Genomic DNA, 16,230 nt, shown 5'->3' with positions numbered 1-16,230 from the left:
TTAGTCGGCCTCCAACTTTAAGGAGCCCTTGCGTGTCAACAAATGGATTCAGTTTGCTGAGTGGACTTGAGTTTTTTAAAGCTGTGCCTTTTTCAATGCATCCAATATCTTCTGCGAAGACCTCTCTTTGAACGGTGCGAATGATCGTGGTCTTGGCTAGTTGCAGTGACTTTTCAGTTAAATGTTTGTTGCAGTTGTGCCAGCCACGACAGGAAACCTCAGAGTTGTTCTTGAATGATTGAGCTATATGTTGGAGTTTGGCAATAGCCTTTTGCAGCACCTTCCAACTTGAAAACCTTTCAAATCTGGCACTATTAAACTGGCCTTTTGATAGGGTGGTAGTGCAAGTTGTTACCTCAGGACGCAACTCACAGTCAGTCTCTGGGTCTATGAGATCGAAGGTTTGACTTCGAACTTGACTTTGGTCCAACCTGGAGAGGAAAGCTGGGCCTCTGAGCCAGGTGGAGCTGGAGAGCTGCTCAGCGGGCAACGCTCGTGTGGCATGGTCTGCCGGATTTAAGTGTGTGGGCACGTAATGCCACTGGTGAGTTTGTGCAAAGCGCCTGATGCGTTCGACTCTGTTGTGCACATAAACGTGAAAGCGTCTCTTGGTGTTTGAGATGTACCCAAGCACTACCTTTGAGTCTGTGTAAAGATTCACCTGATCGACTGTGACATCCAGCTCCTCTAGAACCAACTCTGCTACTTCCACGGCCAGGACTGCTGCACAGAGTTCAAGTCGGGGTATGGTGATGTCTGGTTTAGGAGCTAAACGTGCTTTGCCGAGGAGGAATCCCACTTCGCTGTGTCCGTCCTCATTTGTGAGTTTGAGGTAGGCTACCGCACCTACGGCTTTTGTGGAAGCATCACAAAAAACGTCAATCTCTATTCTTTGGGCTGCAGACAGCGGTATTGAAGTGTACATTCTGGGAATTTCAAGATGTTGTAGGTGTCCGAGGGAACTTTTCCACTTTTGCCACTGTTCTAATTTGTCTTTTGGCAGTTCAGTGTCCCACTCTGAAACATTTGTGGAAATGTCTCTGAGTATGGTTCTACCCCCTACGATTACTGGAATAGCAAAACCAAGTGGGTCGAACACACTGTTGATAACTGACAGAACTCCCCTTTTTGTGAACGGCCTTTCATTTACTCTTACTTGGAACTTGAATTGGTCAGTCAACAGCTCCCATCCTAAGCCCAAACTGCGCTGCATTGGTGGGGTAGTCTGCCCAATGTCAAGACCTTGCATGCCTACAGCACGATCTTCGGTTGGAAAGGCTCCTGTTATGAGAGGACAATTGGATGAGATTTTGTGCAGGCGTATGTTACACTGAGCCAGCATCTTCTGTGCCCTACTAAGAACATCAATGGCCTGCTCTATGGAAGAGAATGACTTTAGCCCATCATCTACATAGAAGTGCCGTTCAATGAATTCTTTTGCGTCACTGCCAAATTCCATTTCTCCTTCTATGGCTGTTCTTTTCAGTCCAAAGATGGCGACTGATGGGGAAGGACAATTACCAAACACATGGACAGTCATCCTAAATTCTTGCACTTTTCCATCAAGGTCATGATTTTGGAACCACAAGAAACGAAGGTAGTTACGGTGGTCTTCTCGTACTATAAAGTTGTGAAACATATGCTCCACATCTGCCATAACGGCGTATGGGTCGGACCTAAACCGCATCAGAACTCCTACGAGAGTGTTGTTAAGATCTGGTCCCTTGAGGAGCACGTCATTGAGAGAAACATTGTCAAGTTGAGCACTCGAATCAAAGACTACCCTAATTTTTTCTGGCTTTTGCGGGTGGTAAACGCCAAAACTAGGGAGATACCAGCACTCTTGATCTGGCGCCAGTGCGGGCGCTGGTTCGGCATGGCCCTTGCTGAATATTTTCTCCATAAACTCAGCGTAATGCGCTCTCATTTCAGGTTTTCTTCTCAGCGTTTTGCGGAGCGACATTAAACGATTGTAGGCCTGCTGCCGATTGTCAGGTAGGCGCCGCCTAGGTGAGCGGAATGGAAGTGGAGCTACCCAGTTATTCGCCTCATCTTTAGCAAAGTTGTTGTGCATAATGTCTAGGAACAACGCATCTTCTGCCGAAAGTGCAACTTTGTCGTCATTTGTTGTTTGTTGGAAAATATGTTGTCCTAGTTCCGCTTGTGTGTTTAGTGGATCGTTTTTGGTGTATTTCTCTTTGATAACGATTGTGTTTTCGCAAGGACTGAGGAACGTGGGACGTCCACTGTTTAGAACGTTCGTCTTAAATGAGTTCAATGTGGGTTTATGAGCTCCAGAGAGACAGACATCACCTATGACAACCCATCCTAAATCGAGACGCTGGGCATGAGGTGCATTGTTTGGCCCATTTACCTGACCACGAACTTTATGAGCCTGAATGATGTCCCTTCCCAGGAGCAGAAGAATGTCTGCCGATGGGTCGAGAGGAGGAATCTGTGAAGCGATTGATCGCAAATGAGGGTGAGCTGCTGCTACCTCAGGGCTGGGAATTTCGTCTCTATTATCTGGAATCTGATCACATTCTGTTATTGTAGGCAGCATCATGGAGACCTTACCATCTACATCTTCTACAACAAAGCCATCAGCTTTACGACCTTGTGTCTCTGATAAACCTGCACATGTTCTCATGGTGTATGGGAATATGGTACCTTGCACATTAAACATGTCAAAAAACGCAGATCTGGCTAAGGATGAATTGCTCTGATCATCCAACATGGCATATACCCTCTTTTTCTTTTCTGGAGAAGTTCGGCGATATACATTAACTAAACAGATCTTTGAGCATGATTTTCCTTTTACGCCTTGCCCACATACTTCTGTGCAACTGGCTGTGTTCACAGGATTTGGGCCCTCAGACTCCCCGCCGTGACTCTGGGTTGGGGGATTAAAGTCTTGAGGTGTCCATGGAGGTGGACCGACATGCATGGCAGACACATGAGCATCGCTATCACATTCTGAGCATTGGATAATAGCTTTACAGTCTCGAGCCCTGTGATTTGTGGACGCACAACATTTAAAACAAATGGCGTGCTCTTTGAGAATGTTCTTTCTTTCGTCTAGTGTTTTCATTCTAAACCCCCTGCATTTGACGAGTGAATGTGGTTTTTGGTGGATAGGACATTGTTTGTCTGGATCGAGTGCTGTCAATTTAGCCGGACTGATCTCTATTTTATTCACCGCCAATGGAACTCTGTATTTGTCTCGTCTTACTGATGTCTTATCAACCCTTGGATTTATTACGTTTGAACACTGTAACATAAAGCTAGGGTCTGTTCTCATTTCAGCGTAGTCATTTACGAACCGCACAAAATACGAAAAAGGTGGATAGACTGCACCGTTTTCCCTTTTGTATTTGGTACCTTGTGTAACCCATGACTCCTGGAGTCCATATGGGAGTTTTTCAACTATCGGGTTTATGCCCCTTGGTGTGTCGAGAAAGCTAAGACCCGGCAAATAACTTTCACTTTTGGCATACGATAGCTCTAACAGAAGATCAGCAAGCTCCTGCAGTAAGTGAGTGTCTTTGTTGGAGATTCTTGGAAAAGTCTGCAACCGTTGGAAGAGTGAGGATTCAATTACCTCTGGAGAGCCATAAGTCTTGTCTAGCCGCTGCCACAGACGTTGGAGACCTGCCTGTGGATTACTCACGTGGACCGCCCTGATCCTCTGAGCGTGTTGAAGAGACTCCCCGCCGAGCCACTTGGTGAGAAGGTCGAGCTCTTCGCTGGGCTTGAGATTGAGGCCTTCCGTCGCGTTGCAGAACATGGACTTCCAGGACAGGTAGGACTCTGGCCGGTTGTCGAAAACCTTGAACCCCGATGTCAGCAGATCACGCCGTGCTAGATAGGCTGCTAAATTGGACAGTTCACTTTGTGGGGTTGCTGAAGGTGTAGGCTGGTGTGAGATGTCCGTTCTCGCACGATGAGATTGGAGATGCTCTTCGTCAGCGATGTCGATGTGACGCACATGTGGAAAAGCACCAGCTGATTTTGGGCTATTTTCTGGTTGTTGAGAGTCATTGTGCCTAACCAGGTGCTCAGTGTTTGGCGTTTGTGTGCCATCTGCTTGCACACGCTGGTCGTCAAAGTGAGCATGCACATACTCTTGTGCACGCCTGATGGAGGGGGGTGTCTTGGAAAATACCCCTTGCTCGCTGAGGTCGACTTTGGCGCGCTCCTCTTCTTCGAAAGTCGCCTCCCAAACTTTAGCTGCGGCGAGCGCTGCTTCTGCTTCACCTTCCGTCTTCAGAGCGTGTAGTGTTGCCTCGATGCGTGCCTTCTCGACCTCCATGTCGATTTGGCGTTTGGCGTACCGTGCTCTGGCGTAGGCAGCTTCGGCGTCTGCTCGTGCTTGTGCAGCAGCTTGACTCGTTCTGGACCGGCGTGAAGAATGAGAATGACTGGCCTCCGACCTGGTGACCACTTGGCTGATAGGTGGTGAAACTTCTTGCTGAGACATCTTGGGTGCTTGATGTGTTGAAAATCTTTTTACTCTTCTGCCCTCAGCCGAGCGTATGGCTACTCGACTTTGGCAGCGAGCTAAACCAACAAAGAAAAATGGAGGCCCAAACTCCTTCCTCTCATTTATTTCTTCGCGTGAACGTGCGTGTGCGTGTGTGTGTGTGGTAAAACTGAAACATACATAAAACACCAATGTTATACACAAAATAAAAGGTTCTATACAATAACATGTTTATGTAAATAACAGAAAACTGGCTCCATTATGAGCAAATGAAATGAAGTGGCTACTTTAGCTTAGCACAAAAACGTGTGGGTTCGCGCCACATAAATAACAACAAAATAACAGAATAGACACACCAAAATTACATCTAACCCACTGTTAAAACGTACAAACTTACAGATTTTGTTTTGTCAAGGGTTCCCAACGATGTATGGTGCAGAGGAGGTGTGCAACGTCTTAACACCTCAAGGCCTCTTTTCCAACTGAAATAAAAAGTTCTTTCTGCCTGCTGCTTACAGCAAGTCGCCACTAGGGGAAGCCGAGCGCAAACAGCAATACCAAAGAAAAACTTAAGATTCTGAGTTAGAATAGCGACATCCTGTGGACGGATGAACAATGTACAATCTTAGAAAGAAATTAAACCCAAAAAGTAGTCAACATAAGACCAGAGGACATAACAATGATAATATAACAAGGGTCGCGATGCAGAAATCGCAAACATCAAAGAGTGGTCGAAATGTTCTTTTTCATATATTTACCCTTTTAAACGTTTTTTTTGTTTGTTTGTTTGTTTGGATCGATTATCATCTAACATATCAGAGAAAATGTGACAGTAACAAAAAAATACAATTAAGCGACAGTTATGAGGTAGATATCTGTGATTTTTTTTACAGACACCATTTTTTTCATTGTGACGTAATTTGTTTAAAAGTTTGAAATATGCGAGTGAATAATTTTTAAAGTCGTTTAAAAAAAAAAAAAAAAAAATATTAGACACCAATTAATGTTTCTAAGCTAAAAATGATAGACATTTTGAATAAAAATATAATTAATTACCTTCGTTTTATTGCTGGGTGGAAACAAAAGCAATTGGGCGACGTCTGTAAACGGGGGCTTCTGGGGTAAAACGGACAAATTAAAAATGGTTCCGGGGCTTAATGTGCCATGAATCTGCTATGGCAGCATATAGACATATAGTTCTATCAAACACAACACTTGTTTTGGCTTAAAATACAGCAGTTTCTTTTAAAGAGGTGTGCAAGAGCAGAAACTGCTTTTTCAGTCTTGTCTGTGTTTTCCGCCTTATTCAATTTTTTTAATCCCGCGCCATGGAAATTAGTGACTTCTGTTGGGTCTAAACTTACTTGTATCTAGCAAAATAATAAAGACCTAGAGGAGGGCGGAGAGAGAATCAGACTTGAGACGAAAATAAAGCTTTTAACACTGACGGCCGTCAGGAGAAAGATTGATGCGTGCCGTGGGGGACGCAACAAGCTTATCTAAACCCTCCCCTGAGAAGCGCCAGCCTTTTATTAAGGAGTTGGAGAGCATTCATTGCACATGCGTAAGTTTTGTTTTATCGAGATGGTATCATTTACTGAGAACAGAAACCAGAATGAAACATTATGGTGACATTTACTGAAAACAGAAACTTTACTCCATTGTGTAAACACTAAAAAGCATAAGTGAATAGAGAAAACAATCATAACACCTAGTTTTAAACACACATTATTGCATTTACTATTATTGTGAATATTGTTAATACTGTTATTGTGCAAAAGCATTAAAGCACATCTCACACTTCCTGGATTGAGGAAGAATGCGAATGTGACATCAGCCGGGTCACCATCTCACAATACAGCCATTGCTATATACAGTGCTGGCCAAAAGTATTGACACCCCTGCAATTATGTCAGATAATGCTCAATTTCTCCCAGAAAATGATTGCATTTACAAATGCTTTGATAGTAATATCTTCATTTATTTTGCTTGCAATTAAAAAACACAAATAAGACTGAAATTTTTTTTAATCAATATCATTTTATACAAAACTCCAAAAATGGGCCTGACAAAAGTATTGGCACCCTCAGCTTAATACTTGGTAGCACAAACTTTAGACAAAATAACTGCGAACAACCCCTTACGGTATCCATCAATGAGATTCTTGCATTGTTCTGCTGAAATTTTAGACCATTCTTCTTTGGCCAACTGCTCCAGGTCTCTCAGATTTGAAGGGTGCCTTCTCCAAACTGCCATTTTCAGATATCTCCACATGTGTTCTATGGGATTCAGGTCAGGACTCATTGCTGTCCACTTTAGAAGTCTCCAGTGCTTTCTCTCAAACCATGTTCTAGTGCTTTTTGAAGTGTGTTTTGGGTCCTTGTCCTGCTGCCGGAACACCCATGACCTCTGAGGGAGACCCAGCTTTCTCACACTGGGCCCTATATTATGCTGCAAAATGTGTTGGCTGTCTTCAGACTTCATAATGCCAACACACAGTCAAGCAGTCCAGTGCCAGAGGCAGCCAAGCAACCCCAAAACATCAGGGAACCTCCGCCATGTTTGACTTTGGGGACCGTGTTCTTTACTTTGAAGGCCTCATCCCCCCCGTAAACTCTATGTTGATGCCTTTTCCCAAAAAGCTCTACTTTTGTCTCATCTGACCAGAGAACATTCTTCCTAAATGTTTTTGGCTTTCTCAGGTATCTTTAGGCAAACTCCAGCCTGGCTTTTTTTTTTGGTCTCTGGGTCAGAAGTGGGGTCTTCCTGGGTATCCTACTATAGAGTCCCTTTTCATTCAGACGCCAACGGATAGTACAGGTTGACACTTTTGTACCCTCAGACTGCAGGACAGTTTGAACTTGTTTGGATGTTAGTCGAGGTTCTTTATCCACCATCCGCACACTCTTTGGTTGAAATCTCTCATCAATTTTTCTTTTCCGTCCACATCTAGGGAGGTTAGTAAAAATGGGCTTTACACTTATTGATGACACTGCACACGGTAGACACAGGAACATTCAGGTCTTTGGAGATTGACTTGTAACCTTGAGATTGCCCATGCTTCCTCACAATTTTGCTTCTCAAGTTCTCAGACAGTTCTTTGGTCTTCTTTCTTCTCTGCATGCTCAATTTGGTACACACAAGGACACAGGACAGAGGTTGAGTCAACTTGAATCCATTTAACTGGCTGCAAGTGTGATTTAGCTATTACCACCACCTGTTCTGTCCATTTTAACTTGCTGCAAGTGTGATTTAGCTATTGCCACCACCTGTTATGTGCCAAAGGTAAGTAAGTTCATCCCGTGCCCCAACGAAGACACTGTTGTGATTGAGGGCCATGAACATAAATAATACTTGACTTGCAGTGTTTGTAAGGAATTCAGCATCCACTACTGAAAGTGCTATTATTGTCTATTCATGGGTGCTCTCTATGGGCTGATAGGCTATTAGTGCCATCAGAAGTGAATTTAAAATGCTTAACTTTAGAAAACGTATTTTCTGATTAAACAAATATCAGCCTATATGTGTGCAACAAACAGGTCATAGACTCCCGGCAACTTAAATCTTTAATTTTGTGCACAATTGTTTTGTGTTTTTTTGAAAATGACATTGATAATCTTGAACATTTGTTTTTTCAGTGTGATATAGTGCAATTGTTCTGGAGGAATACGCGGAGCTGGTTTCAGTCCAAACAAATTGATCTTTCAAAGTGGACAGTAGATTCAATTAAGTTTGAAATGTTTGGCACAAATAAATATTTGTTTATGTGATCAATGTGATTTTTTTTCTTCACAAATGCAGATACTTTCAAACTAAATCTTGTTTTGAACATTGGATGAATGAGTTTCTTCTTGGGTATAGGTCTCTGAAGCTGTTTAATAAGAAAAAAAAATCCCTTAATTTGGAGTCAGATTGAGAGATTTGACATTTCTTTGAAAAGCCCCGTGATTGTAAAACAGTGGGTGCGTCGGTGTATGTGTGTGTTGGGGTGGCTGAATGCAAAGATAAAAATATTTCGCGAGTAAAGAAAGTTTTGAGTTCGTTATGTCGCCCTCCTTTGGTTAAATTAGACCATGACCATGCAACTGCTTAAAAAATATACAGACTGATTGTCATACGTATAGAATTAAAAAGTACGACATTGTGAAAAGTAGTGGCTATGATACAAATAACCTTGACTTGAAGTTTTCATGCGATCACTTTGTGCATTGTCATGTTTCTTCTAAGCGTTTTTGTTTGTCTGTTGGAGGTGTATGTGGTGTAAACAGGAAAACCCATGGCCCTGACGTCTATACTAGGACAGATAATTTTCTCCTGGGTATTTTGCGACAAATTTTTGATACAAGGCCATTATTCGTCCTAGTGTCGACGTTTAGAGCACGTGTAAACCGGAAAACGCGAGCGCAAGTACGGAAGTAAAGCGGAAGTCGCGGTACACGAAGCCGTCTGTCATGGCGGCAGAGGCGTGTCAACAAATAGCATGACGTCACGATGAGAGGAGCCCTTTCAACTCTTTGATGCTTTGATCTTCTCTTTCCGATATAAATTGCTTTTTCGTGATGAATTACTACTCCAAATGCCAAAGAAGCAGACAAGTGTTGCTGTCGTTGGTGTGCATCTTCCTTCCTAAAGATAAGCAAGTAAGAAATCCTATTTACTTGTTTTGAGAGACATTGGAATTGTGGTGTTTTATATTGATCATGTTTCCACATAAGCTGAATAGTGCAGTGTTAACTTTTTTTCTTTTAATTTCATTTGATAGTCTAAGCATTGATGACTGATAACTTTTATACTTGTAATCATGCAAAAAACATGTTATTGTGGCAGTGTTTGTGTTTTCCATTTATTTTAACACTTGGGAAAAAAAATTGCTGTCTTCAATTGTATAGTTTTTATTTAAAGAGTAAACATGACTGATTGAAAACATTTAAACTTGGATCGAGGTAAAATACATTTAACTGATGTCAGTGTTATTCTGTTTTCCATTGTTTTTTACATTTATAATGAAAACATGATTGCTGATGTGAAGTCTATGCTTTATAGCAGGGGTGGGCAATTAATTCCACAAAGGGCCGCAGTGGATGCGGGTTTTTGTTCATACCCATCATGAGGACAGCCTTTCACCAATCTGGTTTCTTACAAGTGCAATCAGTTGATTGCAGTCAGGTGCTCCTTGTTTCCACTGAAACCTCATTGGTTATACTGTGTGTGCTGAATCAGTTGGAACAAAGACCAGGACCCACTGCGGCCCTCGAGGACCGGTTTGCCCACCCCTGCTTTATAGTGATAGGAAAAAAAAAAATCCTAAAATGTGTTTGATTAATTCCAGTATGTTTTTGTCTTTTACTTGCAGGTGTATACATGGCGATGATGTGGCACTTCCTTTGGCCTTCTGTCCTCCTGGGAGTGTTTTTCAACATTTGTCCAGCATGCCCTCTGGAAATCCAGAAGGAAATGAACCACTACTACGTCGCCAGGGGGTCAAGTGTCCAGCTACCCTGTGTGTACACTCACACCGTGGACTCTCAGCAGTACACGGAGGTCTCGTGGAGTATTGAGTCTGCAGACCGAGAGGAGCAACCCATCATTTGGTTTACTGGCGGCCGCTTGTATTCCGATTTGTACAAACCAATGGAAGGGAGGGTCCACTTCACGTCAGCCGATCCCCAAAACGGAGACGCGTCTATCATCATCAAAGATGTACGTCCGTCAGACACGGAGATGTACCGCTGTCTGGTGAAGAAGTTACCAGAACTGGACAAGAAGATCTTAGACCTGACAGTCATAGAGGCACCCAGTCAGCCTCTCTGCAGTGTGGACGAAGAAGACAACAGTATGACGCTGAAATGCAGCTCTCTGCAAGGCACCCCACCTTTGCATTACATCTGGTCCAAGACCAGTGGAAATAAGGTCTTGCCTCCTCAGGCCACTGTGGACCCCACAGGAGCCACCTTGCATTTCAACATCACCGAGCGGGAGTGTGGAAGCTATCGCTGCACGGTGGAAAGTATGGTGGGCACCAAACACTGTGACCTTCACCTGGACTGTTCACTGCAGGACAACAGTGTGAGCAGTCCACGATTGCTGACAACCACTGCAGTCGCTGCAATCGTTGTCACTATCACCACACTCTTCATTGTCATAGTTGTCCTTGCCATATTCCTCTACCGCAAACGAAAAGAGCAACCCCAGGACATTGAAATGGAAAAATAATTCAATGTTGTTCATTTGTTAATGTTTGATAAAAAAATTGTTGACATTGTTAAGTCTTTTACCACAACGGCATTTTGATTTTTCAGCATTATCTCACTTTAATCTCACTTTTGAATTTAATAAACAGGTTCTATGTTATTTCTAGTATGTCGGTTGTCTTTTTTTAAAAAATACATATCTAAATGTTGAAATTGACAGAAAACTGAAAGGTTACACTTAGGGTAAAAAAAAAAAAAAAAAAAAAAAAAGCACATTTTGTAAAGTAAAAAAAACATCAACTTTATTTCAACACCTAAAAAAAAGTAAATAAAATAAAACGCTGTAGCAGCAGAAATTATGGTGGTGTTCACCTTCAAATAAAGAATATTTACAAACAAACGCTGTAGTAAAGCATAAAGACAGGTGATACCACACTGCTTCAAACTTATATTCCTCGTAATATTTGAAAAATTAGTTAAATTAACAAAATTAAATCTTGACTTTAATAATATATGCGCCACACTGCCCCAAGGAGGCCAGACTCCCACACAGCAGCAAATCAGTAGTTATTTTTTAAATTGTTTTATATTTCTATTATTAAACATTAGTTTCACAAATAATTTATTAAAAACCTGAGGCTACACTCACTCACTTGACAGTCTTGAGCAAAAAATTGGGTCTACCGCAAAAACAGAAAGAACATACCCATTTTCCTGGTGTATTCATCATCTTTTATTGAGGGACTTTTTTTTATCTTCAAATTGTTCAAATTTAGCTGATTAAAAGGTGTATCTGTCATTTGTTGGATTATACATGAATTGTTTTTTGACCAAACATGAGTAAAAAAAAGAAAAAAGTTTGCTACTGACATTGTATTTTTAAACTGGATATAAAAAGTCCTCCATGTCTGATCAAATGTATTTGTTAAATAAAAAGTGAAACTAATTATTTAAAAGTGTTCACGATTAATATGTCCTATAACCTGCAAAATCAATTAACAAAAAAAGAGGGGAAGTTAAAAAAATAATTAAAAACAAAAAAGTAGTAATATTGTGGTTTCCCAAGTGTGCACATCCTATAAGTGTCCAGTGAATGTGGCCAAAAACCGATGAGATTTTAACTCGTAGAATGGAAAGACAGAACTGCAATCATATAGGCTTCCTCTAAATAATGCCAGATAAAATTCCGTTATCCTCAAAGAATTTTCCACTGGAATTTTTTTTTACCTCCGTAGAAACTTGAAGGCAAAGGCAAATTTATATAGCACAATTCAACACAAGGCAATTCAAAGTGCTTTACATCACATGAAAACCATAAAAATCACATTTAAATCAACACAGCGTAAAAACCAAGACAAAAGATCGCATTTAATCACAGAATAAAAATAAATACAGTGATACCTCAGCTCACGAACATAATTGGTTCCCAGAAAGTGTGCGTGAGGCGAAAAGTTCGTCTTCCGAACATTTATTTCCCATAAGAAACCATTAAAATGAGAATAATCCGTTCCCAGGTCCCCATAAAACATAATTTTCTACTAAATAAGCCTTAAAACTACACAAAAATATACCTTATTTTATGTATAATAAGTGTGCTATTGTATTATAATTAAAGAAATAAACTGTACTGTATAATAAAGTTGTTTTATTTACCTTTGCGATGGTATGGGAGTGGGAGGAGTGGGAGGAGGAGGGAGGGAGTTACTGTTTGGAAGGAGAGTGTTACCGGCAAAGTGCGCAGTTAGCGTAGACTCCACTGCTGTGCCCCCCGCATGCTTTTGGTTGTTAATAAAAGTGCCCACAAAAAGCCATCCGACACCTCTGGGTGTTTGTATGCAAGCCGCCATCGGGCGCACCGAAGACAACCGACGACAACGAGCCAACGTGACTCGCCGGTCCACTTCTCACGACGGTGGGAAGCTGAAAGCACCGCCAATTACCAGTCGAGGGCGAATTGGTAACACGAGTCACCTTCCATAAGGACTGTATGTAACTCTTTTTCGGTCCCATAATAGCAAAAGTACACTCAATATGGTCCAAAATGTCTATCAAACACAAACCACGTCCGCACTCAACGAAAGGGAGGGGACGAACTGGGACGCCGTGAGCGTGCGTCAGCTTCTCGTGGCGCTGTCCGACCGCGTGGCTTGGTTCGTCCGCCGAAAACTAGTTCGCCAGCAGAGACTATATGCTCGCGAATTTAATGTTCTTGAGGCGAAAAGTTCGTGAGCTTAAGCGTTCGTGAGCCGAGGTATCACTGTAAATGAAAATAAAACAAAAATAGAAATAAAGCAAAAACTACTACTAATAATAATCATTGAAATCAGCAATGGAGATAAGCACAAGAGGAATAGAAGGCAGGTAGATTGAAATATATAGACAGTTATGGATATGCAGTGCTAAACAAAAGCGTTTTTAGCCCTGATTTAAAGGAGCTAACGGTTTGAGCATACTTCAGACGTTCGGGTAACTTGTTCCAGAGGTGAGGAGCATAATAACTAAATGCTGCCTCACCCTGCTTGGTTCTTGTTCTTGGAACATGCAGAAGACCCGTTCCAGACGACCTTAGGGGTCTAGATGTCTCATAGGAATCTAACAAGTCAAGCATGTATTTTGGTCCAAGGCCATTAAGTGTTTTGTAGACGAGCAGTAGTATTTTATAGTCTATCCTTTGACTCACTGGAAGCCAGTGTAGCGATTTCAAAACCGGTGTAATGTGGTCCAGCTTCCTTGTATTTGTGAGGACTCTGGCTGCAGCATTCTGTACTAGCTGCAGCTTCCTGACTGATTTTTTATCAAGACCTGTAAATATACCGTTGCAGTAGTCCAATCTGCTGAAAACGAATGCATGCATAAGTTTTTCCATGTCTTGTTGAGTCAGAAGCCCCTTAATTCTGGTTATATTTTTTAGGTGGTAATAAGCGGATTTAGTGACGGACTTTAGATGGCTATCAAATTTTAGGTCTGAGTCAATAATTACGCCAAGGTTTCTGACTTGATTTGTAGCTGTAAGTGACATTGTGCTAAGTTGGCTGCTTATCTTTGACCTTTCCTTTTTTGGCCCAAAAATGATCACCTCTGTTTTCTCCACATTTAACAGGAGAAAATTCTGGCACATCCATTCATTGATTTGATGAATGCATTTACTCAGGGAGACTAAGGGACTATAATCATGTGGGGACACAGAAATGTACAGTTGTGTGTCATCTGCATAGGCGTGATAGGAGATGTCATACTGTTCCATTATCTGAGCTAACGGAAGCATATAGATGTTAAATAAGAGTGGTCCAAGAATTGACCCTTGAGGGACTCCACACGTGAATTTGAAGATTGTGTGCTAGTACTGCCATTCAATGTAAACTCTTCATAATTTCCTCCACATTATCTTAGACAAGTGCTTCTCAATTGTTTACTGTTACGCCCTCCTCCAGGATGACTAAAATGCTTCGCGCCCCCCCAACTCTCTGCTACCACTGCAAATAGTATCATTTGTTCATGAAATTATTATTACTTTAAGTGCACCTCTGCATAACGTTGTGTCCTTTTTAATTTTAAAGAGTGAAAGGTAATATCGATCAGCTTAAATAAGCGTATTAAATAATAATAATAATGTAATTAAAATATTTAAGCGGGATGCTTGTTAAGTTTCTTTATTGATCAAGTGCTGTGTCCAGCCATGTAACTCTCGTGCATGCTCTCTGTGAACTCTCGTGCACTCTCTCTCGAGCCGGAACGCGCGCAGCTCTTAAGTGTCTGTCTCACGTGACTGACGCAGCCGGTAACGCGCTCGGCCAATCAGACACACAAGTGCGGTGGGTGAATTATGTGAACAAAGGGTCACCACACAGGTCCCCCCAGAATTCACCCACACAGGACGCCAGGCGCAACCCGAATCAACAGTACGGAACGGAAGGGTTGCGCGGCTGGGACGTCAGTGGAAGACGACCGAACGGACAGTCAGGCGGCCGACCAGGATGCCAGACGCGAGACGCCCAAGCAGAACAGTCAGGAGGACGCCCAGGATGCCAGGCGGCGGGCGACGGAACGCGACGATCAGGCGGCCGTCCAGAACGCCAGATGCGGGACGTCCGAGCAGAACGGTCTGGAGGACGCCCATGACGAGGAGCGCGCCGTGCAGCACCCCCCAGGCGAGGCCGGAGAAGCGGACGTCGAGAGAGGCGGCACGCGTTGCTCAGCAGCGGTCGAGACGAGCGATGAGCAGCACCACCCGGTCGAGGCTGCAGACGAGGGCGACGGGCGCGGCGGCCGGAGTTGACTGGTCGAGGCCGGAGACGAGGGCGACCGGCGTGGCGGTCGGAGTCGCCCGGCCGTGGACAAGGGCGACAGGCGAGACGAACCATGTCGACCGGTCGTAGCAGGAGCAGTGGAAACGCCGAAACCAGAGACTAAGCGACGCCATCGCTGTCCAGAAGCGGAGGACGAGGAGAGACGTCGGCGGCGGCGTTCGCAGGCGGCGTTCGCAGGCGCTGGCCGAGGTGCAACCACGGAGACTTCCGGAGGCGCTGGCACAGCAGCGAGGTCAGCGGCAGAGGCCAGCGGTGCTGGCAGAGGACTGACCTCGGAGACTCCCGGAGGCGCAGGAGCGAGGACAGTGGCGGCGGCGTCCAGCGGCGCCGGAAGAGTGGCGACCTCGGAGACTTCCAGAGGCGCAGGTGCTGGAGCGACGTCAGCAGGTGCAGTGTCGTCGAGTAGACCAGGGCCGGACGGGACGCCGTCGAGTAGACCAGGGCCGGACGGGACGCCGTCGAGTAGACCAGGGCCGGACGGGACGCCGTCGAGTAGACCAGGGCCGGACGGGACGCCGTCGAGTAGACCAGGGCCGGACGGGACGCCGTCGAGTAGACCAGGGCCGGACGGGACGCCGTCGAGTAGACCAGGGCCGGACGGGACGCCGTCGAGTAGACCAGGGCCGGACGGGACGCCGTCGAGTAGACCAGGGCCGGACGGGACGCCGTCGAGTAGACCAGGGCCGGACGGGACGCCGTCGAGTAGACCAGGGCCGGACGGGGCGTCGTCGAGTAGGCCCGAGGCGGACGGGGCGTCGTCGAGTAGGCCCGAGGCGGACGGGGCGTCGTCGGTTAGGCCGCAGGCGGACGGGGCGTCGTCGGTTAGGCCGCAGGCGGACGCACCGTCGTCGAGTAGGCCGCAGGCGGGCGCAAGGGCGCCGCAGCTGGGAAAGCCAGGGACGGGCGCAGCGGCGTCGACGGAGAGCGGCGACGGAGCCGAGGCGAGCGAGAGCGGGGCCGGAGGCGAGACAGCAACTTCGGCGTCGGCAAGAGCCAGAGCGGAAGCGCGCGGCGGTGGCGCGGGTACCGGGACAGCAGTACGGCTGCGAGGAACCGGGGCGGAAGTGCCGCCATCTATGGCGGGTACCACGGGCAGCAAGGCTCTCGAGGCGGGCACCCTGGGCGCCTCTGAAGTCGATTTGTACGACGGTTCAAAAAGTCTGAGGAGGTGCGCCTTGAGCCCCGTGTACTTGCCCACCTTCGGCGGATAGACCACGAAGCGCTGTGCTCTGACCGCCGTTGAGTACCC

At 44.8% G+C, this 16,230-nt stretch overlaps 1 protein-coding gene across 1 annotated transcript; it reads right to left on the bottom strand.

Annotated features, from left to right (window-relative positions):
- LOC130917090 (uncharacterized) lies at nt 1-5,155 on the bottom strand. The gene is made up of 6 exons (XM_057838176.1): nt 4,881-5,155; nt 2,822-4,652; nt 1,606-1,723; nt 662-852; nt 356-475; nt 1-27 (listed from the first exon to the last, which is right to left on the bottom strand). Exons 2-6 carry the CDS (start codon nt 4,478-4,480, stop codon nt 1-3), a joined length of 2,115 nt encoding a protein of 704 aa, XP_057694159.1. The 5' UTR covers nt 4,481-4,652; nt 4,881-5,155.
- Nucleotides 5,156-16,230: the final 11,075 nt, after the last annotated feature.

This window comes from Corythoichthys intestinalis, chromosome 6 (assembly GCF_030265065.1).
Source record: "Corythoichthys intestinalis isolate RoL2023-P3 chromosome 6, ASM3026506v1, whole genome shotgun sequence".
Classification (NCBI taxonomy): Eukaryota; Metazoa; Chordata; class Actinopteri; order Syngnathiformes; family Syngnathidae; genus Corythoichthys; species Corythoichthys intestinalis.
This window is presented reverse-complemented; position numbering and strand designations above follow the sequence as displayed.

Coding starts and splice junctions, on each gene's coding strand:
- LOC130917090 (XM_057838176.1), bottom strand. CDS start 4,480: ATGTCTCAGCAAGAAGTTTCACCACCTATCAGCCAAGTGGTCACCAGG. Junction 1,724..2,821: donor CAGAAGTATGTGGGCAAGGC/GTAAAAGGAAAA, acceptor GTGCTCCTCAAG/GGACCAGATCTTAACAACAC. Junction 28..355: donor ACTGTGAGTTGCGTCCTGAG/GTAACAACTTGC, acceptor TTGACACGCAAG/GGCTCCTTAAAGTTGGAGGC.